The following is a 27,054-nucleotide window of genomic DNA, read 5'->3' on the forward strand; positions in this document are numbered from 1 at the left end:
TCTTGTTTTAGCTCTCGTGCGGTAGACAATGTCCATCTCACAGTCTATGGAGTGCCACCGTTTTTGCATTTTTGTGCTTTTTGTTTGCTGTTTAAAACAGTCCTCAGGCATATGGAGGCGTGCACCTGTAATCGCAGCTACTCGGGCAGCTAGTGGGGCAGGAGAATCGCTTGAACCTGGGACGTGGAGGTTGCAGTGAGTGGAGATCCCACCATGGCACAACAGCCTGGGCGACAGGGCAAGACTCCGCCTCAAAAACGAAAACAAAACAAAACGAAAAACAGCCCCCAGGCTTAGGGCTGATGTGCTGTCTAATGTTCCTAAGTGCAAGAAGGCTGTGATGTGCCTTATGGAGAAGACATGTGTGTCATTCAGTCATGAGTTATAATGCTGTTGGTTGTGAGTTCAACGTTAATGAATCAGCAACACCTGTTAAATAAGATATATTTATGCAGAAACACACATAAAACAAGGTTATGTATTGACTGGTTACTGAAAATAGCGTGACCAGAGGCTTACAGGAACCTAACTCTATATTTCCCCTGGGAGCAATGGGTCAGTATTTGCTAAGTCGGTGTTTATGGTTACTTTAAGGAATGTAACTACCACAAACAATGAGAACTGGCTGTATTACTGGTGTGGGTCTCTCAGTGCTCTCTTCCCTTGCCAGGGTGATCGTGGAGGTGCCACGCTGTACCACCTTATGGAAAGGGGCTGTCCAAAATCCTCATTCAGACCCAGAGAGGACTCTGCATGAGCAAGGAATCAGCTGTTGCTTATGGCCAGTGCTATGTGAGGTTCTTTCCACAACATGACTTAGTCTTTCCTCACCAAACACAATGCTAAATATCTATCCCTAAAATACCACTTGTAAGGCCAGGCACGGTGGCTCATGCCTATAATCCCAGCACTTTCAGAGTCCAAGGTGGGCAGATTACTTGAGCCTGGGAGTTCAAGACCAGCCTGGGCAATGTGACAAAACCCTTTCTCTACAAAAACAACCAAAAAATTACCCAGGTGTGGTAGCATGCCCCTGTAATCTCAGTTACTCAGGAGGCTGAGGTGGGAGGATTGCTTGAGCCTGGGGAGGCCGAGGCTGCATGAGCCGTGATTATACCACTGCACTCCAGCTTGGGTGACAGAGTAAGACCTTGTCTCTAAATAAATGAATAAATGAAGAAGTACAAAAGTAAAATATTGCTTGTTAACTGAAGATAAATAGTACTTTTGAAAGACAAAAAGAAGAAACATTTGGGTGCTCTGCCCCTCCCCCATCAGCTCATAGATTTCCAAATGTGGAAAATAGAACTTATCTCAAAATTTGCTGTAAAGCTTAAATAAAATATCTGCTTCATAGTGTCACATAAACATTGATGAAATATAAGCTAATAAAAATTTACTTTAATTGACAAGAAAACGAAAACTAACTCAATTATTTTGAAATAACAATATAAAACTTGAATGAAGATTGTTTATGAATTTTAATTTAAAAAATTTAAAGTTTGTTAAACTTTACTAAACTTTATTAAACTTGTTCTAAACTGAAATCCTATGATTTTAAAATAAATCCTTTTCTTTCCTTCCTCTGTCCTTTTATATGACTAGCTACTGCCTTGTAAATACAGATATTGCAGCCTAGTCACCTGCTATTACCTTCACTAATTGCATATTCCAAACCCTAAAAAATAAATGTCTCCAAATTTAGCCTCAGATTTTCCGCAAATAAAATATTGCCCTCCAAAAAAGACATTGATAAATGTAAAAATACTCTGTAGATTAAAATAACAGATTTATTAAGCAATGATGTAAATTACATCCTTTTTCTTTTTTTAAAAAAGACCCGTGATAAAGTTGTATTTTCAACTTTGCAAAGTCACCTAAGCAATAGATCACATCTGTTACATAGTTAAACTAAACAAGCTATTTTTTAAAATAAGTGAACATTCATTATTTAGCCTTTACTAAGTAAATCAAACTTAGCTCTGCATAATAATATATCTGACAGAACCACTAGAAAGTGCCATGAGTCCTCAGGCCACTGCACAGTTGTTTCGGCAGGGAAGGGCAAGGAAAAGAGAAGACATCAAATGCTTCAGAAGCACTAGGCCCATACAATGGATTTTCTGGCAATGAAAAAGAAATTAAGTACTGGTACATGCTACAACATAGAGGAAAACATTACACTAAGAGTAAGCAGCCAGTTGCAAAATATCACATATTATTGTTTTTTTGTTTGTTTGTTTTGAGATAGAGTTTCACTCTTGTTGCCCAGGCTTGAGTGCAATGGCAGGATCTCGGCTCACTGCAATACCTACCTCCCAGGTTCAAGTGATTCTCCTGCTTCAGCCTCCCAAGTAGCTGGATTACAGGCATGTGCCACCACACCTGGCTAATTTTGTATTTTCAGTAGAGATGGAGTTTCTCCATGTTGGTCAGGCTGGATTCGAACTCCCAACCTCAGGTGATCTGCCTGCCTTAGCCTCCCAAAGTGTTGGGATTACAGGCGTGAGCAACTGCACCTGGCCTAAATATCACATATTATAATACATGATTACATTTGTACGAAATATCCAGAAGAGGCAAATGGATAGAGACAGAAAGTAGATTCGTGGCCACAAGAGGTTGGGGCAAGGGAGATGAACAGTGATTGCTAAAATACATGGAGTTTCTGTTTGGACTGATGGAATATTCTAGAATTAGAATTAATAGTAATGATATTTGTACAACATAGTGAATATATTAAAAGTCACTGAATTGTACACTTTAAAATAGTGACTGATGCTATGTGAATTGTATCTCAAAAAATATTTTAAAGCACCAGGTGCACTGTTTTAGTCTATTTTCTATTGCTTATAACAGAAAATCTGAATCTGGGTAGTTTATAAAGAAAAGGAATTTATTTTCTATAGTTATGGAGGTTGGGAAGTTCAAGGTCAAGGGGCCACATCTGGTGAGGCCCTTCTTGCTGGTGGGGACTCTCTTCAGAGTCCTGTGACAGCACAGAGCATTACATGGTGATGGGGTTCAGCGTGCTAGCACAGGTCACTCTTCTTCCTCTTATAAAGTCACAAGTCCCATTCTTGTGCTAACCCAATAATCCATTAATCCATTAACCCATGGATGGATTGATTTCAGAGCCCTCATCACCCAATCACCTCTTAAGGCCCCACCTTTCAATACTGCCATATTGGGGATTCGGTTTCAACATGAGTTTCCAGAGAGACAAACATTCAAACCATAGCACACACCCGCTAGGATGATTAGAATCCAAAAGCCAGATAATAACACGTGTTGATGGGGATGTGGAGAAATAGAATGAATGCTCATACCCTGCTGGTGAGAATGTAAAGTGGCAAAAAAACAGTCTGACAGTTCCTCAAAAAGTTAAACATAGAGACATAGAGTTACCATTTGACCCAGAACTTCCACTCCTAGATATTTACCCAAGAGACATGAAAACAAACATGCACACAGAAACATGTACATAAACATGTATAGCAGCTTTATTTATAATAACCAAAAGTTGAAAATGGCCCAAATGTCCCTCATCTGATGAATTGATAAATAGAATGTTTATCCAATGGACTATTAATCAGCTATGAAAAGAAATGGAGTACCTGCCACAACACAGATGAACCTTGAAAACATTTTGCCAAGTTACAGAAACCAGTCACAAAGGATCACATACTATTATGAGTCCATTCATATGAAATGTTCTAAATAGACAAAACTATAGAGACACAGAACAAATTAGTAGTTGCCTAGGCATGGGGAATCGGGAATTGGGAGGTGGTGGTTAAAGGTTATAGAGTTTCTTTAAGGGTGGGGAGTGATGAAAATGTTCTCACCTTGTGATGATGGTTGCCCAGTTCTAAAGATCCTAAAAACTGTTCACTAGTTCACTCTAAATGGGTGAACTATATTGTATACGAATTATATCTCAATAAATCTCTTGGAAAAAAATAAAGAATATATCTAACAAAAAAAATTTAAGGCACATTTATTCCTTTTCCAATTGTTATAATAAAACCAGGTGGAAGAGAATGGTTTTAGCAGTTAGGAAAAAAAAAAAAATACAAATCTGGGGTTTGGCCATGAAAAGTTATTTATAAAAATTAGAGAAGAAAAGGCAAGAAGAAGTTATTTCACATTACAGACCTCTCCCTGGCCCCAAAGCCTAATACGTGCTTACCAAGTCATAAAAAGAGACACAGTTGATTCACAAGCTGAAGGTTTGAACTTGAATAGAACCCTAGGCAGGGCAGTGTCCCCCCCTTTCCCCGGCCCAGGTAACACTAGGCAGAGCACCAGAGAGTAAAAACTCAACAGGGGGGAGGCTGGACCCTCAAGGTTTGGGAGTTTAAGCACCCAACTTCTGGCTCAGGGACTTGGGGAGTAGGGTAAACAAAATCTACTTGGAAAATAATTGGGGAAGAAAACCAAAAATTGCCTTCTGCAGGGCTGGGGACAGGGAAGGAGGCAGGGCCAGGGAAAGGAGGATTTCTTATCACTAACCTAACTTGGAAGGCTGTAAGGGACCATCTTCAACTGGCCTTAAGAGGACAGCCAGATGGTGGATTGGAGAGTCCACAGGAGGGAGAGAAGGAAAGGGAATGTAGCTGGTAGGATGCAATAGCCCCTTCCTTTCTGGGCACAGGAGGGCAGCCAGGGCACCAGGTCCAGGCAGTGACCTCACAACAACAGCAGTTTTTGCAGCTTAGAGATCAACCACCTGGCCCACCCCGCTATTCATTCTGTTCAGCGTGGGCTGGTGTAGGGCCACCCTCCGCCCCAACGCAGCGGACAGCTCTGTAGCCTAGGGCCCTGCCTCTTCTTCTGAGGCAGCACGGGACCCAGGCAGCTCCCCAGGCTACGGGACCGCCGCAGAAGCAGCAGGCGCTCCCCACGCGAAAACCAACGGACAGAAGGGTGGCCACGTGAAAAGCAATGGTGACATCCCCCAAGGGTGAAGGGGAGTTGGCCCCTGTGAACAGAAGAGGCAGCCGGGGCCACTGGCAATGCCATGGAGCCAACAACCCCTAGCCAGGGTGCTGAGGCCAAAGGGGAGCCTCCCTCCCCCCGCAAGGAGACTCCCAAGAAGAGGAAATTGTCTTTCAAGGCCAGGCATGGTGGCTCATGCCTGTAATCCCTGCATTTTGGGAGGCCAAGACCGGGGGAATCGCTTGAGCCCAGGAGTTCGAGACCAGACTGGGCAACATGTCGAAAACCCATCTCTACATATTACAATAAAATAGCCTTGATAGTATAGTGGTGAGCATAGCTGCCTTCCAAGAAAAAAAAAAGGTCCCGTAGTCCCGGCGGAGCGCGGGTGTTGGGAAACAGAGCCGCACCTCGCTTGGCTCCGGAAAGCCCTGGTAACCAAAATTCTTGAAAAGTACTAGTGTCTGGCCTCCGCACTAACTCTCTCCGAGTCCCGTTAAGCCTGGGGGGATGACTCAGAGGGTTTGGGGTCCTGTCGGGGAAGTTCAGCGACCAGAACAGTTCCAGATTCTCCCCATGTGTCTGTGGTCCCACCACCTCCTCCGCAAGGGACGCTGAAAGCTGTCTGGTACCCAGGACACCTTCTTGGGATGAGTACGGCCATTCGCCCTGGCTGAGCCTCAGGAGCGCGGGCAGGGGCCGCGGGGGCCGGGTCTCCAGGCGCCCCCTCCGGCCTTTCTCTGCTCGCGGCGGCGCTGGGACAACCTCTTGGCGGCTCAGCGCCCGCGGTTCCCAGCGCGGGCGGGACCGCGGCAGAGGCGCCCAAACCGGTTGCACAGAAACAGCGCCACCCGCGACTGTCCGCGGGGCCATCTCTGGCTGCCTTTCTCTCAAAAACAAGGGCAGGGACGGGGGCGGGAGGTGCTCCAAAAGAAGGCGGGCCGAAGCTAGGTATGGCTCCCTGTCCCCGCGGAGGGGCCAGGGCAGGGCGCGCAACTCCGGCGGGAGCGGTCCCGGGTCGTGAGCCGGCCCCGCCTTGGTGGCGGCGCCCCCTCGCGGTCCAGAGTCAGGCGCATCGGCGGGCTCGGGTCTCCAGCCCGGCGGGGAGGAGGAACAGGGTCTGCGGGGCGGGGACTCGGGGCCGCGGCGGGGCGCGCACACGCGGGCTGGGCGATCCGGGGTACGGGCCCTTGGCACGACTGGCCAGGCTCCCAGAGCGCCGGCGCCGCCCATGGCCGAACCGCTCCAGCCAGACCCCGGGGCGGCCGAGGACGCGGCGGCCCAAGCCGTAGAGACGCCGGGCTGGAAGGCCCCGGAGGACGCGGGCTCCCAGGTAGGCGCCGACCCAGGAGCGGAGGGGCTGGGCCCGCCTTCGGGCTGATTTGCCATGAGGCCAGCGGGTCCCACAGTGTTAAGTAAAAAGTACAATTCTTTAAGTGGTCCGAGTCCCTACCCCGTATCGTACACAAACGAGAAACCCAGATCATTTCGGTCTACCCTCCCCTCTACCCCAGTGCAGGTCCCATCTCAATTTCTTGTCTTTGCGGGGTGGTGGGGCGAGGAGGAACTGGTTATGTCCCAGAACGCGCGGTGGAACCCTCCGAAGCGAGGGGGTGTAATAGGTGTTTGTCTTTAAAGCGTGAATCGAGTCCCCAGCGTGTGGGGTTAGGGCCGCTGCGTTCCCTAATCGCAAGGAGGGGAACCTCGTGGAGGTGCACCTCCCAGACCTAAGGAGCGGGGACCTCAGGCTGGACCCCGGGGCGGTGCAGCCCCTAGACAGGCCGGCTGCAGGTCGACCCGAGATCATGGCACCGGTATTTTTGCATCTCACTCCTACCCTCTTAGAATTGCTTCTCGAAGTTTTCTCTGTTCCGCTTTAGCCCGGAAGTTATGAGATCCGACACTATGGACCAGCCAAGTGGGTCAGCACGTCCGTGGAGTCTATGGACTGGGATTCAGCCATCCAGACGGGCTTTACGAGACTGAACAGCTACATTCAAGGCAAAAACGAGAAAGGTAAAAGCAGTTTTCTTTGTAATTATGCATATTGTGAAAGAGTCCCTGGGTTTCTTACTGAGTTTTATCTTATCAAAGAAATATCCTTTATAATAGAAAAATAAGCAAGTCATCAAAGACTTCTCTTGTTTTCAGACAAGACTCCTCAGGACCAGGGTTCCACTGGGTATTACTTTTCAACCTCTGTTCTCTGATTTTGCTGGATGAACTGGGGTTTGGTGTAACGCGTGATAAGTCCTTTTCCATGGCAAACGCTTCAAGATAATTTGCTGACTGGTAGGATCAGAGACATCGGGAGGCAAGAAGGTACCAAGATTAGAAGCAGCAAGTCATAGCTTTTGGTCTGGCTTTGCCGCTATTTATATTTTAGCAGGTCTCTTAGCCTGTGGGACCTCATTTTCTGAATTGTAAGAAAAAAGAATTTACTGACCTTGTAATCTCTAATTTCCCCTTTTATCTCTAAAATTAAGAATTTATTAACCCAGAATATCAGTATTACAGAAAGTGGTTTAATATGGGCAGTGAGCAGGTTAGTAATTTTGGCCTTACTGTTTTAAGATGAAAATTATCTTGAAGGTAAATATGTCAATAATGTGAAGTAAATCAAGAAACCCAGATCAAAAAAGAATAGGTTAAATGTCTAAAGCTGTCAAAAATACACTAAATTTGCTTTCATTTTTATGTCACAGAGATGAAAATAAAGATGACAGCTCCAGTGACAAGCTACGTGGAGCCTGGTTCAGGTCCTTTTAGTGAGTCTACTATTACCATTTCCCTGTATATTCCCTCTGAACAGCAATTTGATCCGCCCAGGCCTTTAGAGTCAGATGTCTTCATTGAAGATAGAGCCGAAATGACTGTGTTTGTACGGTAAGTGGTAGATAATTTATAGCATTGCTGACTGCTAGTTTTACTTACAGTTTAGCTCCAGTGCAATTTCAAAAGGCTTTTCACCCTTCCATAAAATTAGGTCTAATGCATTTTGTGATGTTTTCCTACTGGCTTTGTTGTATATGTTACTGAGGTCTGTCACAAGATAATAATCACTTCATTTAATGAGTCTATTGCATGCCCTTCATATAAGACACGGTGCAAATTATATGCCCCCAAAACAAAAGACTGCAATATAGTTAGATCTGAACAAAAGTACTTTAAACAAAAGTCTTAGTTTGTTCAGGCTGCTGTAACAAAATACCATGGGCTGGGTAGTTTATGAAAAACAGAAGTTTATCTCGCACATTTCTGGAGACAAGGAAGTTCAAGTTTAAGGTGCTGGCAGTTTCAGTGACTGGTAAGGGCCAGTTTCCTGGTTCATAGATGGAACCTTCTCAGAAATGTCCTCATGTGGTGGAAGAGGCAAGGTAGCTTTATTGGACATGTTTTACAAGACTCTACCCTCATGACCTAATCACTTTCCAAAGGCCTCATCTCCTAATACTATCACATTAGTGATTAGGTTTTCAAAATATGAATTTTGAGGCCCAGCACTTTGGGAGGCTGAGGCAGGTGGATCACTTTAGTCTGGGAGTTAGAGACTAGCCTGGGCAACATAGCAAGGCCCCATCTCTACTAAATATATATATATATATATTAGCCAGGCCTGGTGGCACATGCCTGTGGTCCCAGCTACTTGGGAGGCTGAGGTAGGAGGATCACTTGGGCCCAGAAGGTCGAGGCTGAGTGAGCCGTAATTGCACCAATGCACTCCAGCCTGTGTGACAGAGTGAGACCCTGTCTCAAAAAAAAAAAAAAAATGTATATATGAATTTTGGGGAGACACAAACATGGACTTCATAGCTTTCTGCCCTGACCCTGTAAAATTCATATCATCTCACATGCAGAATATATTCATTCTATCCCAATAGCCCCAAAAGTCTTAATTCATTCCAGCATCAACTCAAAAGTCTAAATTCATCTAAAGATCATCAAAATCAAATCTGAGGCTCAAGGTACAGTTTATCCTGAGGCCGATTCCCCTCCATCTATGAACCTGTGAAATCAAACATGTTATATGCTTCCAAAAAAAAAATGGTAGGACCGACATAGGATAAATACCACATTCCAAAAGGAAGAAATGGGAAAAAAGAAATGGGTAACAGGTTCCAAGTAAGTTCTAAATGTTCAGATTAATTTTCTGTGACTCAGAGCTCTTCCCTCTGGGCCCACTGGGATGAAGGTCCCACTTGTGAAGCTCTGCTGAACAGAGGTTGGGCCCCCAAGGCTTCAATTGGCCCTGCCCATGGCTTTGGATGGCCCAAACCCACTGCAGCTCTCACAGTTGAACGGACCCCAGGGGCAGTCCTACCAGGCTCAAATTACACACCACTGGCCCTCCCAGTCTAGTGTGTCCTGCTCCCATGGCTCTGTTAGCCATTTTCCCTATTGGGGACTCACTTTGCTCTCACTGTGGCCCTCTGCTTGGGTCACATACCTAAGGCCCTGGGCAGCTCCATCCTTCAAGGTGGAGGTAGCCACACCCCCACAGCTCATGTACTGGCAGAGGTGGCACCACATGGATGCTGCTGAAGTTAACTGCCTGCACCTTCTGGGAGGACAGCCATCGCAGCCCCGGCCACACCTCAGCCCACTGGAGCTGAACCTGGGGCATCCAAGGAGGGCTGCACTGGAATGCAGGGAACAGAGTGGTGAGGCAGTGTTGGCAGTGAGTTCCACAGCCCCCCAGGTGCCCAAAGACCCTCCTTTGAAATTGTTCTGTCCCCGCCAGGCACTGAAACTTGGCCTGTGATGGGAGAGGCAGCTCATAATTTCTGAAATTTCTTTGGCACCGTTCTTCCATTATTCTGGAGAACAGGCCCTGGTTTCTATTTAGATGGCAGTTCTACATTAATCTCCTTATCAAAGGGTTGCTTGGCCTTACCCTTGTTCTCTCTGGAACAAGCTTTCTCATTTCTTTTAATATGGATAGGCTAAGAATTTTCCAAATGTTTAAGTTCTGCTTCCCTTTTGATTAAAAATTTACTCTTTAAATTCTCTCTTCTTGTATTTAACTATCAAGAGAAGCCAGGCCACATCTTCCATTCCCATTTTGCTTAGAAAATGTTCAGCCAAATATCCTGTTTCATAACTCACAAGTTGTACTGTCCACATTACACTGGGACACACAAACAGTTTCTTTGCCATGTCATGACAAGGATCACCTTGTCCTCCAAGTTCCAATAAATGTTCTTCATATCCATCCAAGACCTTATCAGAATGGCCTTTACCTCAAACCACCATGATCCAGTATGACTCCCACCCACTCCTTAGACTGCCCTTGCCATCCTCAGCAGTGCCTCTGTATCTGTCACATGGTTACTGTCCTCTCCCATGTGACCCTTACAGCAGTCATGTGTGGACCAATCTGGTCCGTTAATACTTGCTTATCCTTTAACTTTCAGTGTCACTCTCTTGTCATTTCTCCTCTCCCATTTCTTTACCTCTGTTGGCCCCTCCTCAGCTCCCCACCCTAGGATCGCTGTTGACACCTGTTTTAGACCCTCATTTCAGAGCAGACTTATTCTGGGTGATCCATTCATATTGTTTCAACTCCCTGAGTCAAATGATTCTCAAATCTATTAAGTGTCTCCAGATCTGATTTCCCTACTTGTTGGACATCTCTCTTTGGGGTTGGGGGAATCAAACTCAACAACCCTAAAAATGAGCCTTCCCCCAATTCCCAGATCTTCTCTGATCTTATAGTGCCCGTCTCAGTTGAGGGCCTCATCAACCAGATAGGCTCCTTTTTTTTTTTTTTTTTTTTTCTTTCTGAGACAGGGCCTTGCTCTGTTGTCCAGGCTGGAGTATAGTGGCATAATGATATCTCACTGCAGCCGGGAACATCTGGGCTCAAGGGATCCTCCCACTTCAGCCTCCTGAGTGGTGTGTGCCACCACCATGCCCAGCTAATTTATTATTTTTTGTAGGGACGGGATTTCACTATGTTGCCCAGGCTGGTCTTGAACTCCTGGGCTCAAGCAATCTACTTATCTTAGCCTCCCAAAGCATCGGGTTTACAAGCATGAGCTACCATGCCCAGTCAAGACAGCTTCCTGAGCAAGGAATTTACCGTCACCATCAGCACACTGTTCCTGACAACTGGTTCCCAAATCTGGCCCATTCACCTCAAAAATGACTCAGGGATTTGTTCCCTTCTCTCCATTGCCATTGTGACTTACTTGGGTCTTCATCTTCTAGGGACCGCACTAAGTCATCTTTGTGTACCCTAGTTCTCAGCACATGCCTGGTACTCCCAGTAGATACTGGGATGTTGATTGATCTCAACTGAATAATTTCTTGACTATTTCACTTCAGTAGCCTGCAAGCCATCTTCCCTGCCACTAGTCTTTTCCTCCCCTCTTCCACACTGGTGCTGTGATCTTTCTTACAACAATGACAAAAGCCCAGAATCTCTGTCGGATTCCTCGTTTCCCCAGGGAAGCTCAGATTGTTGACACAGTGCACAGTGCCACATATGACCTGGCCCAGCTCTGTCTCCAGCAGCTCCCCTTTCCATCACTTGGGCTTCTCACCCTTCACGGACCATGCCATGTTCTTCCACATCTTGTTACCTTTGACCTCAGGCACATTAGTCCACTTTTCCTTGCTAAAATTTCCTTGTTTTAAAATGCATATGATCATAGTACTTACCTATCTCATAGGGTTGCCATGAAGATCAGATGAGTTAATTTGTATAAAACACTTGGAACATGAGCATCAGGCATTCCTAGCTCTAGCACTCTCTTCTCACTCTTTCTGGAGAGCCCACTGCCACCCTACAGGACAAATGACACCTTTTCTGTGATGCCTTCTTCAGTTTCTCCACCTAGCTAGCTACTCTGTCCTGGTGCCCTTCCTTCTATTCTTCTTCTTCTAAGTAATAGTGACTTATTCATAGACGGAAACTTCTTCAAGAATATGACAGCATGTTACTATGTCTATATATTCTAGCCCCTGGCAAGGCAGGCACCATATATGTTGTTTGTGTTCTGAATAAAACCATGAATAGATCATTGTGAAACAACACGCATTCAGAGAACAAAAGCTTATTTCTAATTAAAGGGTTCAATATTTGATTTTAAGGGGAAATGAATTTGAAAACAAATTCCTTTCAGGCAAAACATGCTAAGCATTGATTATTCATTAAGGAAATAAAGAATACATTTAGGAGCCAAAATGTTTCTTTCTTTCTCTTTCTTTCTTTCTTTCTTTCTTTTCACTCTTGTTGCGCAGGCTGGAATGCAATGGCCCAGTCTTGGCTCGCTGCAACCACCGCCTCCCAGGTTCAAGTGAGTCAAGTGCCTCAGCCTTGAATCACTTGGGATTACAGGTGCCCCCACTATGCCCAGCTAATTTTTGTATTTTTAGTAGAGACGGGGTTTCCCCATGTTGGCCAGGCTGGTCTGGAACTCCTGGCCTCAGGTGATCCACCCATCTTGGCTTCCCAAAGTGCTGGGACTGCAGGCGTGAGCCACCATGCCTAGCCCAAAATGTTTCTTAACCTGTGGTTCAGAATTATATTCAATTGACATGAAAACGATAGAACAGAAGAGTTATATCAACTCACCTGCAGTGTTTTATTTTGTATACATGTGCATGCAGAGATTCCTACACTTGGCAGGATTAAAAGGGAACTGCATGCCAGGAATGGTTCTGGGTGCTGGGTAGACATTGTTATATGAAACAGACATGGTTTGTACCCTTGAAAGATGACACCTCATCTGAAGCATGGTAGGATTGATTTTTTGCACTGGCACATTGATAACAGAACTTATACCAAAGAAAGCATATTAGGAAAATTTTTGTTTCTCAGTGTTTCTTATTCTTCACCCTCAAAATCAAATTCATCATGCTTGTCTGTCAGCAGCTCAGCTAGGTCAGTGCTGTCATGATTTAATCTCAGGATGGTTTTGTTTATATACTGTAAAATCTATACTTAAACTTTTATTCCCTTTTCCCACTTTTTGTTTTAAGCTTTTGACTATCTTTTCTTCCACATCCCCATAGCAACCTCCTGCCTGGATCCTTCCTCACCAGTCTATTATCTATCTGCCTATATTCTAATCCAGATCTGATCAAGTTGCACATTTCTGCTCAACAAGCTTGGAAATAACCTCAAAAGGCCTTAGGCTAATGCACAGGGTTCTGCCTTCTAGCTCTGACTCACCTTCCTGGCCTCATTTTATGCCTCACTCTGGAAACACATGGTATTTTTAGATTTATGGTCTCTTTCCTATCACTCCCCTTTCTTTGTTCAGCAAAACCATCCTCCATTCAGGCCCAATTCAGATGACTCTCCTTACCCCAGATTTAATCATGTGCTCAACGCTCCAACAACACTTTGATCCTATCCCTGTTTAAAACCCTTCTCAGAGGCCGGGCATGGTGGCTCATGCCTGTAATCACAACGCTTTGGGAAGCCAAGGCAGGTGGATCACTTGAGCTCAGGAGTTTGAGACCAGCCTGGGTAACATAGTAAGACCCTGTCTCTACAGATTTTTTTAAAAAATTAGTTCGTTGTGCACCTGTGGTTCCAGCAACTCGGGAGGCTGAGGTGGGAGGACTGATTGAGCCCAGGAGGTCAAGGATGCAGTATGCTGTCCCACCATATTCCAGCCTGGGCAACAGACAGAGTGAGACCCGGTCTCAAACAAACAAACAAACAAACAAAAAACCTCAGGATGTATAGAGAGAACTGCCAAAATGTTTATCTGTTCCCTTGGATCATAAATTCAGAGAGGTGAAAACTATATCATATTCATCTGTAATCCAGCGCTTATTTTCCCTAGGGGAGGGAAAAAGGGGCAATGTTCAAGTGAAAATTGAGTCTGGAAAAGGGGCTTCTACAGGGGTGTCAGTATAGTTCTCTGATCAGCAGCACCGGCATGAATGTGGAAGCTCAGTAGAAACACAGACTCTCAGGCCCCACCCCAGACCTGAATCTGCATTGTAGCAAAATCCCCAGGTGACCTGTATGCACGTTAAAGGTTTGGGAAGCACAGGGTAGAGCACTTGAGATTGTGTAGGTTCCAAATCCACCTGTCAACAGATGGGAGGAGGGGATGCATCCTGCTGGGTTTCCTCAGTGCTTCTGAGGTCACACGGAGACCAGGAATCACAGGTAGGAGTGGTCAGTTCATCTGCCGACAGAGAGTAGCTTTTTTTATTTTTATTTTTTGAAAAAGAGTCTTGCACTCTGTCACCCAGGCTGGAGTGCAGTGGCATGATCTTGGCTCACTACAACCTGCACCTCCCAGGTTCAAGCGATTCTCCTGCTTCAGCCTCTCAAGTAACTGGGACTACAGGCACCTACCACCATGCCCAGCTAATTTTTGTATTTTTATTAGAGATGGCGTTTTACCATGTTGGCCAGGCTGGTCTCAAACTCCTGACCTCAAGTGATCCGCCCACCTCAACCTCCCAAAGTGCTGGGATTACAGGCGTGAACCACCTCGCCTGTCCGAGAGGGAGTAACTTTGAAGTTGCACTTCACCCAGCATTCACGGTACCAGCACCCACTTTTTGCTTCAGACTGACATTCACATCAGTATTAAAATCATTCACAGTTATTTCCTTTCTCCTTTGTAGGTCTTTCGATGGATTTTCTAGTGGCCAAAAGAATCAAGAACAACTTCTGACATTAGCAAGCATTTTGAGGGAACATGGAAAAGTTTTTGATGAGAAGGTTTACTACACTGCAGGCTACAACAGTCCTTTCAAATTGCTTAATAGAAATAATGAAGTGTGGTTGATTCAAAAAAATGAACCCACCAAAGAAAACGAATGAGAAAAATGAAAGGAATTTCCGCTGTCAGAGGCAAAACGTCTGTTTATCATAGACACCAACGTGACCTCTAAGTAAAGTGCGTGTCTAGTGTCTTCTATTGAGAATACTACTATTAATGAAGCTTATTTCCAATGTGCCTTTTTAACGCTTGAAGTTTTATCTACATACACAGGTAACAGAGGACAGTAGTCTGTAAACACATAAATTGGTCATAACTATGGTGGTCTTTATATCTGTGAGGATCTAGGGAAATTTCACGTCACTTCCCTCTTCTTCACTGCATCACAATCATATTTCCTTTTTTTTCTTGGATTTGTGTCAGTTGGATGATGTCCCCTCCAGATAGTATCAATAAAAATGTTAAAAATTTATCTTGTGTGGAACCACTAGGCTGTCAGGCCCGGAGAGGTGAAATTCAGTTGGACACAAAAATCAAATTGTCTTTTGTGGCTGCCACCATTACATTCTCTGTTTGTTGTATGTATTACATTCCCTCCCGCATCCTCCCACTGCCCCACTGCACAGGAACACTCCATTTAACTCCATTTAAACGTAGTGAATTCATTCCTTTCTTTCTAGTCTCCACTTAACCCCCTAAAAATCTTGCTTTTTCCCCTAAACATTTCACCGAACTGTCATGTATTTTCATTCATTCTTGAACTCATTGTAGGGAGCCCCTGCTCTGTTCCAAGCACTCTGCTAAGGTAAGAAAATCTGTGTCCCAAGCCCCTCATCACTGACTTCCTCTTTACTAACTTCAACAACATCTTTCCACCTCCTTAACTATTTCATTCACCCTCCCACTGTGAACACGACAGATAAGGCCCCTGGCCTCATGGAGTTTACATTCTAGAGGGTGAGGGAGTTTAACACAAATAAGATACTTGAAATTGGCAAGCGTGATGAAGAACTGAAATAGGGCAGTGGGGTAGAGTGTGGTTAGGTAGGGTGTGGTGGGCATCACATAAGGTGGTCAGTAAAGGCCTCTCAAGAGACAGTTGAGACTTGAATGACGAGGAGTCGTCAGATGAAAGCCAGGGGCAGACGTGACAGTGTTAAAGGGAGAGGCCATGTTTGGTACCTAGAACAAAAAGCTGCACACACTGCTGAGCAAGAGAGCACTGTAGGGCACGGTCTTGTAGGGCACGGTCTGTCCTGATAAAACTGCTGACCTTAGGCAGGGTTTTAGGAAGGATTAACAGACTTTCAAAAGCATTTAGGAGTTGATTGAGCTTTAGGTGTGGAGATGCAGTTACCAGAGTGAGGCCGCTGCTGATTAGCATGATTTAGAAGCCTGGTTTGGAGGTGAGGTGACTGATGTGAAATTGTCATTGATTGTTTCTGGTACTTAATTGTTACTATGACCAAAGAATGGTCAGTTTTATTCTGGGAATTGAAGTTGTGGCAGACAACGTGAGGTGCGCCACTCAAATTTACCTTCAAGAAAGTACTAGCTGCCCAGTTGTGAGGGGTGTGGTTCGCTGACAGTCTCCCCTGTTACTGTCTTCAGGGTCCACGCCAGATTTCAAGATAAGGATACACTATTCTATGGGAGAGAGGGGGACCTAGTCAAAACTGAGCAAGGCAGTGGTAGCTGACAGCATGCTTTTTTTCTGGCAACGTCCAGCCAATAACTGAGCAAGGTGGTGGTATAAGACCTAGGCATTTAGGCCAGGTGCAGTGGCTCACATCTGTAATTCCGGCACTTTGGGAGGCTAAGGTGGGAGGATAGATTGAGCCCAGCAGTTCACGACCAGTCAAAGCAACCTAGTGAGACTGTCTGTCCAAAAAATAAAAAATTAGCCAAGTGTGGTGGCACACGCCTGTAGTCCCAGCTACTTAGGAGGCTGAGGTGAAAGGATTGCTTGAGCTTGGGAGGCAGAGGTTGCAGTGAGTCATGATCATGCCACTGCACTCCAGCCTGGGTGACAGAATGAGACCCTGTCTCAGGAAGAAAAAAAAAAAAAAAAAGATCTAGTCATTTCTACCAGCTTGAAACCCCTCTAATAAACAGCCTCTGCTCTGGAGCTTTTTGGTGGGCTGGTAGAGACTTTGTTAGATTCTACAGTTCCTCTGCTCAATCCTGCTTTTCCCTTTTCCTTTCAAAGATGTCACTTCACCAGTTTTGTACTCCTAACTCCATCTCAGCCTAAAATTGGCATAATTGGTACCAGTGGCCCACGAATGTAGGTGGTAAGACAGCATTAGCAGGCTGAGTGACTCACTGGCTGGCTGGCTCGGAGGCCCCCAGCCCTGGTGGATAGGTGACACAGACAGTCCGTGGCACAAGAAGGCTGTCCAATGATGAAGACTGCAGATGAAATGGCATGCTGCTACAAGGGAACGCAATGACTGCTGGGTGATTTGGGTGTCTCAAATATGGGAAGGTGGATAAAAGAGACAAGGACAATGGGCTTCCATGATTATTGCTGAGCTGGATTGACATCCTGCAAGTGGATAATGAAAAACGGAGGTCAGATAACAAACAAAACGAAGTGTGAGCGGCAGAGTCTCTGTGGTAGCTTGCTAACAAGTCCTCATCTCATGCTGTAGCCAAGCAGAGCAAGCTGAAGGTCAAGCACAGGACTCCATGGTAAAGGTAGCTAACAGCCAACAGATACTCAACCAAGCCAGGCCTGTTAGATCAAGGTCAGAATCAAACGTGGGAACCTAAAACATGGCATGGGGGCATTTAGTGGATATCCCCAACCATTTGACTCCCTAGGAGACTCTGAATATTCAGAGCCTGCAGAAGAGGCCCACCCTTCCCCATGAAGAGCTGGAACTACCCTCCCTTCCTGCCTCTCCCCTAACACAAGGGAATTCAGTGTCCAAGGTCTTTCCCCATGAAGCAACAGGTGCCCCTCAAGATTGGTCCCTCCCCTTCTCCTGGCTACCAGGCCTATAACAAGACTTAAGTCAGAACATAACTGATTGCAGCTGAGGGGTCTGATGAGGGAGAAATGGACTCTATGCCAGAGGAGCCACCTAACCTGGTGGCATGTACTGCAGGGGGCAGGGGTATACTCTTGGGACTGGATCCTGAGGGTGCTTGGTCAAAGGGGCTGGGTTTTTACAACTAGATAAAGGAGGGGGTATATTGACTTGGGGCTCTCAGGATACAGGATTTCACACCATGAGAAAAATGCCAGGAGATAATACAGATTCACTGCTCTAGGGTGGCTTCGTAGAAGCCTAGAAAGAGTGATCAAAATGTTGAAATGCCTGAATGGCTGGGACAAACAATAGAGAAAGGAATGAGAAGGCTCAGGGAAGGGAGCCTGCTGGCATTGATACATGCATGAGGCAACGGGACTCATCAGACAATTATGTTGCACGGGAAGGCCCAAGGGACCCATCCTTCAGCAAGGTCGCTGGGAATGCACTGGTGAGCAGGCCTGAGCATCATGAAGGAGCTCAGCGGTGGCTTTCCTCGGCAGGCTGGGGCTGGCAGGAAAGGCTGTGATGGAACTTCGCTTGCTGAGAGCAATGTGGATGATGATGAGACCTTGAAGAGCCCAGGTGGCAGTGCCAGCCACAGAAGCCAGGGTGCCATCAGTATCCTGTTAACCACTAAGTTCCAAATGGCAGCCAAGGGGCCCTGACCTGTAAAGTCTCATGGAAATAGTTGGTAGAACAAGGCATTCCTAGGGACAAAACAGCTGACTAATCAACAAGGGTAAGGCTTTATATATAATCAAAAGCAAGCAAGAACTGATGAGCAGGGGACTGAGAGAGATCACTCCAGTTAAAAAACAAAAACACGATTCCTTGCCAGTTTCTAGTTCAGTTTTCTGACCCAGAGCTCATTAATTGCAGAGGTGACTGTACCATAGGGGAAAGTTTCCTGCAACATTTCAGCAGGTGTACACAGTAATGATCCCCTCATTCTTTTTCTAAAGGATCTATGGCCGTTTACTCAGGTGGCTCTACCCTGGGGAAAGAGGAATACCTGGCTACGTCAGGGTCCAAGTTAACATCTGATACCCACAAACCCAAAGTGTCATTACAGTTCCTCCTCTTCCCATTAAAATGGGAGCATACAGAGGTTAGAAAGTAAATGTAGTTCTAATCAAAGTTTGGCTTACAGCAGATCTCCTGGGCCTGCAGGTTATCTGACTGGTTATCTGCCTAATTCCTGAATGTATAATTGAGACTGACATCCTTGGCAGGCAGCATAACCCCTACATTTGTTCCTTTGGGGAAAGAGTATAAGCTTCTAAACTCCATCTCCTCCAATCAGGGCAGTAAACCATAATCAATATTGCCTTGAACAGTGTTTTTTAAGCACCTCAGGTGAACATCTGCTTTTGGGCATGATGATGAAATGGGAACCCAATTTACCCGTCCCTCTTAAACAACTAAAAACGCAGACAAAATATATGAAACAATGGTTTTCAGACACTGAAAGTTCATAGTACAGGACTGTGATCTCTGAGAGAAGGGGGAATAATGAGGTGAGTCCAGTGATTGCTCAAGCTAATGGCCTGGAGGCAGTTTCTAGGTAGCAAAACAGGGAGGGGGAAGCCAGAGACCAGTGATTCTGTTGTGTTGAGCAGATGGAGATCAGTATTACTGGAGGCCAAGGTGAGTAAGTGAGAGGAGAGAAGGAAGCAGCACACACACAGTGCTGCAGATCTGCAGTGGGTCCCCTAGAGTCCTTGGTTGAGTGAAGGTGTAAGAAGAAACTACCTAAGCCAAGAAATGAGTAACTGGAAAGTAGTAGAGCAAATAATTTACAGATCATCCACGGGGCTGCGAAAAGTTTGGGTTTCCATTAGCCATAGTAGAAATAACTCATAATGCATGGGTCATCAGGTGAAGTCCTCCAAAGGGTGTTGCCTTAGTTTTGAGGTCAAATTGTTCCTAGACCAAAGGCTTATTTGGACTTCCCCGAAAAAAGCTTAAAGGCAAGCCTTGGAAGGATCAAACTAATTTCAAGAAACTTAACTGTGACTCAGAATAAAGCCCAATACCATTTATAGGAATATAACAAAATCCATCAACAAACAACATAACACTCATAATTCCCAACATCCAGTTAAAAAAAAGTACTGGAAACAAAGAGAAATATAAATTATGGCCCATAATTAGGAAAAAAAAAGAGTAATCATTAGAAGTAGACCCAGAAGTGACACATATGAAGAAATTAGCAGCTTAAATTATGTGATGTGGCAGATCTTATGTACTGGAGGTAGGGGGAAAGAAGATGCAGTGTGAACAGATGACAAGGCCCAGTGAGAGAATCACAGTGCAGGTCCCTGGGGCCCTGAAGCAAGGTGGTTCTAACTGCAGGAGAGAATCATATGCTTTTTGTGAAACAGCCTCTGCTGTGCTACTGGGCCCTGGTAGACGTGGAACTTTGAGACCCAGTGATGCTGTATCCAGAATTGCCCATCTTAACTAGGTCCTGTGGGAAGCACCAAGTCATAAGCTAGTAGGATCGGCAGCCGTCCATTGGAAGATGGAAATGATATATACGGGAGCAGTTCCAAGCTGGACTGGAGGACATAAGCAAACTGCAAGAGCAATGATCCCAACCACCATGTCTGCACAGTGGCACCTTTACATCACCCCTCCCTGTTGTTGTTGGAGGACCTATATAATCCACTGAAGGAAGAGGAATGCACGGGCTTGGTCATCTTATTACAGAATAAGTCATCTTACTCTGTAGTTGCAAGCTGAAAATGGACCCTCACTCAAAGGTGACATTGAAAAAATGGGAAAAAAATTGCAATCTTACCGTAAAAACCAGGCAGAATTTTTTGAGGTACACTGGATCATTCACTTTGTGAGGGAAGACAGGTAAGATATTTATGGAAACAGCAGAAAATGGCCTGCCAGCTGATTAGGAGTTTGGGAGGAAAAAACATGGATGATTAGGAGGTCTGGGGTAGAGGCATGTGGATGGGCATATGGAGTGGACACAGAACTTGAAAAACTGTATGACATGTTAATGCCCACCAAATAGCACCCACCACAGAAGAGGCACTAAACCAAGTAGACGAAATGACTTAGCCTGTTCTATTAGCTTTTGCCAGTGCCCACCTCAGTGCTGGTAAAATGCATACACAAAATGGCAGTGGTGGCAAAGACGGAGGCTATGCATGGAACCCAGCAACATGCACTCCCACTTACCAAGGCCAACTTAGACACTGCTCACTCTCACTATCCAACCTGCCAGCATTAGATACCAATGCTGAGACCCCGATGAGGCTGTGAGGACCAACTCGTCACTTGATAGCAAATTCACTATGGTGGGCTCATTCTTTCCTAGAAGCACCGGCAGTTTACTCACACAAGGACAGACTTCCTATTCTAGGTATGTGGTTCCTTTTGGGCCTACGGGGTCCTGAACACAATCTAGGGACTTATAAAAACATCTGATCTGTCAACATGGACTTGCTGAACACGTGATCTATACATGTTAACACCCGATCAGGGAGAGTTCGCCAATGGCCTTAGGATCCACGTCTCCTATCACATACTGCACCACCTAGAAGCTGCTGGCCTGATGGAACGTTGACATTGCCTGCTTTAGCGCCAGGTGGGAGACAATACCCTGCCAAGATATGCCACCATCTCCTGCACACAGTATACTTATTGAATCAGAAAGCCTGTATGATGTTGTGTCTACAACAGGAATATATAGATTTCAGAACCAAGGAGTGGAGGCAGGAGTGACCCCACTGACCATCACACCCAACGAACCATTGAGGGACTTAGTACTTCCCATGCCTGAAACTCTGGGTTCTACAGCATCAGAAGTCCTAGTTCTCAGAGAGTGTATATCTTCTCTAGGCAATATTGCAAGAATCCCATTGAACTACAGTCTGCTGCTACTATGTGGGCACTTTGGACTCTTTGTGTTCAGGGACCAGTAGGCAAGAAGTCACCATCTAGTCAAGGGTAATTTAGCATGAACTGCAAGAGTAGGTAAGCCTGCTGTCAGAGGATGGGGGCAAGAGCAGTGTGTGTGGAACCTAGCAGATCTACTGGAGGCACCCTCTGTACTCCTCGCCCAGCTGTAACTGAATGGACTAGTGCAGCAATCCTGGTCTGAGAAGGGTTTGGCTCCCAGGAGCTCAGGACCCTCAGGAATGAGAGCTTGGTTTATACTATCAAAAAAGCCACCAAGACCAGCAAAGATGACAGTTGAGGGTGAGGGGAATTTAGAATGAAGCAGGGAGTAATGAGGACGAGTTGTGGTTCCAAAACCATTTGCAGGAAGGTGCTCTAGTTGGTCCTACCAAACTCCTCTTTCAACAATTATCCTCAGGAAGAGACTGGAACAGTCACTCTCTGCGTGTTTTTGGGGAAATGGATCCACAGAGGCAAGGGGTGGACCGTGGCAGGCATGGGGAGGTGCCATTTAGATCACCCTTCAAGACAAGACGTGCCATCCAGCTGCAAGGAGTGTGGGTAGCTGGCAGCCACCAGCTGCTACTTCACCAGGATCCACCTTAGCTTTCAAGCTGAGGTCACACTATTCTCAAGACAGGAGGGGTTGGTGGCCAGTGATTTCACTAAATTATGGAAATTGAGAGCATGCTTTTCTCTGGGGGGCTCTTGCCAAAGACCAAGCAAGGCAGCGGTACCAGGACCTAGCTGTTTCAGTCCAACACAGGACTCCTCCAATGAGTGACCTTTTTCCCAGAGTTCCCCTGGGATGGCCGATCGCCTCTCCCTGCCTCGTCCTGCTTTCTCTTTTCCTTTCAAAGGTGCTTACTCCAATAACAAAACCTTTGGTATTCTAACTATCTCAGTGTCTACTTCTTGAAGCATCTAAACTGGCAGTAGGATCATGCCCCTTACTGATAGCTCAACCACATCTTCTATCTTTGGGCCTCCTTGTCTTTACCTAGCACATGAGAAGCATTTATTAGGACTTCTTTTTCCATTGCTGAACAAATGACTACAGATTGCTCTACTCCTTGTTCTGTGAGTAAAGGCTGGCCGCTGTGGAAGGTAGGGCAGAGCAGGCAACTGAGAGAAACTATTACAGTTACCGAATGGCTTATTAAGGAAAGTGGTGCAAGAATCAGGTCCATGTTTCATTCAAATGACCCTCTGTTCCCCCGACAATATCCTCACATCTGCCAAAGCAAATTACCCTGCTGTGCATATTTGATGATGGAATCAGCATCACATGCAGGCTGAACCCCTACTACGGCAGAACCAAGAAAGCCACTCTTTCCCCTCTCCTCCTAAGATGCCGCCCTGATGGGTGGGGAGAAATACGGAGACACAGAAACATCTCCTTTTCACTGTGATTCTCCTATGGAATATACTGTCACCCCCACAGGAAAAGCAAGAGTTCAATCAAGATTCTTCAGAAATAGTACGATGGCAGAAGGCAGATCACATTGAGGTTGTTTCCAACTAACAGACCAAACAGTCATTTGTTTCTCTCCCCACTGATAGTAAAAATAAGGTGGAAATAATTTAGGGCTGGGGCTTCTGTCTATGATTATCTGGAACTTAAAGTATCAGGGTATGAGAGCCATCAGATCTACCCTGTGGAGCTTTTGAATAAGATGTGGTCCGTAACAGAAGCGGGCCCCATGGAGTAGAGTAGCCATGCGGAAGGTGCCATGTTTCAGGGATGAGTCTCGATTCTTCTCTCCCTGTATTTCATCCATGCCTGTGAGAAGTTGTCACATCTCTCCACATGCCATGTCATCTGAACCGCCAGGTGATAGGTTATTCGTATTTTATTCCAAAGTCCATAGGACACGATGTGGAGTTGTTTTTCCACGTGCCCTGGTAGATGGCGCCATCCAGTGTCTGTGATGTTCCACCTCCTCTCTGTTGGGTCCTCACCTCCCCCAGAGACCTTCTGGTCTCACTGCTTTTCTGTTTGTATCCAGCAAAACACTCAACAATTCTGTACAAGAAGACCTATCTCATTATTCAAAAAAATACATGTATAAACAAAAAGAAATGTTTCAAATATTTACTTTACAATTATTTTATTCAAAGCAAATTAAATACAAATGTGTATTTTTCATTAAAAATGGGGATCTAAAAATAGTTTTATAATTAGTGTTATGTTGTTTTATCTTTGCATAAATTATGTATTAAAGGTTTCTGATATCCATATACATTCTAGTCTTTTTTAGGCAGCTATGAGAAGATTTCATATTCAAAAGCCAATGCCAGTTTTCTAAAGAACAAACGATCTTTGTGCCAAATTAGTAGACAATTGCTCCAAATCTCTGGTCTTGATTTCTGGTTGTGTGAAGAGCAGTGTTTTGCTTTTTTTTCAGAGAAGGGAAAGAGTCTTCATTCTTTAGGTTTGTTTTTGCCTCCAAGACATTTCTAAATGGGTATCTAAAGTTTTAGTTTATAAGTCTCATAATGACTTGACCCGTGCAGTCCAACTTTTAGATATTTTCATACCCCCCAAAAGCTGGCAGGTGGTAGTTGCACTAGATTCAGACCAACAGTCTCCACATTATCATCCTAGGTCCTTCTAATGAAGATGACAATCCTCTGGCTTATTTAACAAATGAAGTCTAAGTACATGGAAGTTAAGGGAGTAAGGGTAAGGGTAATGAGATTATTACATTAAAATAAAGACTTGGCACACTTGTGTCCCATGTCTAAAATTGTTGAAAATCTGACTGGAGAAGATTATAAGATAATTAGCAACTCAATTATTTATAAACAAATATAAAAACGCACAAACCAAATGATGCAAAAAAAAACTTTTTAATCTGAAAATTCATTTCCCAGGGCTAACTAATAGCCAGGCCCTACCAATTTTTATCAGTTTATTTGACTAACAAGAGCTATTCAGCATTTTCTTCAAAGTAAGATAATATATAATAGATTTTGATAAATCTTTCTGAATTAGGACATGATACTGTAGGCAGTTCAAAGGAAAAAAAAAATAGCCATAACTTTTTCTTTGGTGTAACCAAAAGGATATCCAAAAGTTAGCAGATGTTGACATTTCAAGTGACAGGAAATTGCCTAATGGAAGTTTAAACTCTGGTTAAAAACAACAACAAAACTGTTGTTAAAGGAAAAGCCCCACCCATAGTTCTGTAGTGCAAGTTTTCAAATTTAATTCTGAAAAATAATTTTATTTCATAGGCAGAAAACAAATTCCAGCAGTGTATCACTTACTCCTCTAAAAGCCCTTCCCCTCGCTGTATGTCCACACCGTCACTTCAGTTGTCAATGACCTCAGCTGCTACTCAAGGAGGAAATTCATTAAAAAATTACCCACACTTCTAAAAATCAGGCTACAATCGTGTGTATGTGGCTGCACAGCAGCAGGCACCAGGTTACAGCGTTGCCACTTCTACATGTTTGTCATTTTTACAAAAAAGAAGCAAAGTCTACCTCCCCTAGAAAAAAGTACCTGAACCAATTAGTCACTTAGCCCCTTCCCAGCCTCTGTGTTCACCAGACCTGCCTCACCTCAGCAGCACACGTGTGCATATATCTGTGTGTTCTGTGCATTAAGATCCAGCAACTCTACTGCCTCTTTCTTAGAAGTAACATCTTCTCCTTTCTTACGGAACTCGCTGATTTCCATAAACCTAATGCTCTGAAAGCAATTACCATCTAGTCCAGAGTAACTCCGTTACTCCATCAAGCTTAACTCTGGCTTGCTTTCTTCTATTTCTGTACATGTTGTTTGTGTATACATGTATTTTTTAAAAATTAAAATGTGTTGAAAATGCACACACACACCCAGCATTTAGCAAAAAAAAAAAAAAAAAAAAAAAAAAAAAAATCTTCCCCAGGAAGCACTTTCAGAAGTTTAAGCTTCTACTTGTTCTTAAGCCACAGGGCAAGTGCCAAGTGAGTCCTAAATAACCCTTCACTCACACTGCAGGGCTGGCAACCCCGGGCCCACAGCACAGAAACAGCGTGGGATCCCCAGGTGAGCCAGGGAAGGGCGCCTAGCAGGCTTCCTAGAGTGCTGCATCGCTCATCTCCCCCCGTGTCACCTGGGAGAGTTATGTTCTTGGCCCTAACTCTCCTCACTCAGAGAACCGCCACACTGCGGGGAGGGCTCTCTGCCCTCTGCACTGGCTGTCCCATCCACGGGGCCGGGGGCCTGGGGCTGCAGAGAGGCGGCAGGCCCCTCCCCACAGAGCAGGCTGCCCTCGTCCATCTCCTCCCTCGCCAGTCCGTCCAGGGAACATCCCTCCGCAGCGCCCAGAGCCCCGCGGCCTATGCTGTCCACAGGCTCCACGGCCTCCCCTTCTCCCTCCGAGATGACGGTCATGGGACTGCTCTGGATCCGGTTCCGCATGCTGTACCTGCTGCTGGCGGCACAAGGCGGTGTTCGGCTGCGGCCGTACCTGGGGCCGGAAAAGGACAGACTCCGAGGCATCAAGCCTTCATTCCTGGCCCACTCCTCCTGTGCCCTTCTGTTTTTGCTTGGGGAAAAGCTTGACGGGCTCTCGGGAGCATCTGGTGAAGGTTCTGACCTTGACCTCTGGAATCTAGGGTCTGTGTTCTTGAGCATCTCTGCTGCAGACATGCGGGCACTGGTGTCTGAACGACTGCCCTTTTTTAGCAGCAGAGCTTTGAAGTTGTCACTGCTGGTGCTGCTCTTTCGGATGCTTCTCTGAATCGATCCCACTTGCTTTGGAGAGGCCAGGCTCGGGGCAGCGCCGGTGGGTGTCACGGGCGGGGAGGGAGAATGGTTTCGGGAGTGGTCATCATCTGAATCTCTACGGCCGAGGACTTTCCTTTTGGATCTGAGATTTAATAACATTAAGAAAAAGGTTAATTCCCATGGGACCACAGACTGTCAGCCACAACCACTCTGCTTCTCTTATCGCATCTTCAGGTCACCATCTACTTAAGATTCACTTTCAAAAAATTTATTTTTCACTGGGCACAGTGGCTCACACCTGTAATCCCAGCATTCTGGGAGGCCAAGGTGGGAGGATCACTTGAGCTTAGGAGTTCTTTTTTTTTTTTTTTTTTTTTTTGAGGCGGAGTCTTGCTCTGTAGCCCGGACTGGAGTGCAGTGGCCGGATCTCAGCTCACTGCAAGCTCCGCCTCCCGGGTTCACGCCATTCTCCTGCCTCAGCCTCCCGAGTAGCTGAGACTACAGGCGCCCGCCACCTCGCCCAGCTAGTTTTTGTATTTTTAGTAGAGACGGGGTTTCACCGTGTTAGCCAGGATGGTCTCAATCTCCTGACCTCGTGATCCGCCCGTCTCGGCCTCCCAAAGTGCTGGGATTACAGGCTTGAGCCACCGTGCCCGGCCGAGCTTAGGAGTTCAAGACCAGCCTGGGCAACACAGTAAGACCTTATCTCTATTCAAAAAAAAAAAAAAAA

General features: G+C 45.5%; 2 protein-coding genes across 4 annotated transcripts in view; one reads left to right on the forward strand and one right to left on the reverse strand.

Annotated features, from left to right (window-relative positions):
• The first annotated feature begins 5,881 nt into the window (after positions 1-5,881).
• Positions 5,882-15,106, forward strand: HEBP2 (heme binding protein 2). Of its 2 annotated transcripts, none has more exons than XM_023190990.1 (4): positions 5,882-6,274; positions 6,822-6,957; positions 7,647-7,827; positions 14,542-15,106. In XM_023190990.1, the coding sequence occupies exons 1-4, from the start codon at positions 6,173-6,175 to the stop codon at positions 14,738-14,740; spliced, it is 618 nt and encodes a 205-aa protein (XP_023046758.1). In that variant the 5' UTR covers positions 5,882-6,172; the 3' UTR covers positions 14,741-15,106. The 2 variants fall into 2 exon arrangements, with proteins under 2 accessions (XP_023046758.1, XP_031791406.1); XM_031935546.1 differs by having other exon boundaries at positions 7,647-7,709.
• Positions 15,107-23,695: 8,589 nt separating this feature from the next.
• Positions 23,696-27,054, reverse strand: part of NHSL1 (NHS like 1) — a 152,766-nt gene continuing 149,407 nt past the window's right edge. The window contains exon 7 of one of the 2 annotated variants that reach the window (XM_023190992.3): positions 23,696-26,466. In XM_023190992.3, coding sequence (XP_023046760.2) covers positions 25,731-26,466 — 736 coding nt within the window. In that variant the 3' untranslated portion in view covers positions 23,696-25,730. The remainder of the gene's footprint in view (positions 26,467-27,054) is intronic. The other variant, XM_023190993.3, reaches the window with a different exon arrangement.

This window comes from Piliocolobus tephrosceles, chromosome 5 (genome assembly GCF_002776525.5).
Source record: "Piliocolobus tephrosceles isolate RC106 chromosome 5, ASM277652v3, whole genome shotgun sequence".
NCBI classification, from domain to species: Eukaryota; Metazoa; Chordata; class Mammalia; order Primates; family Cercopithecidae; genus Piliocolobus; species Piliocolobus tephrosceles.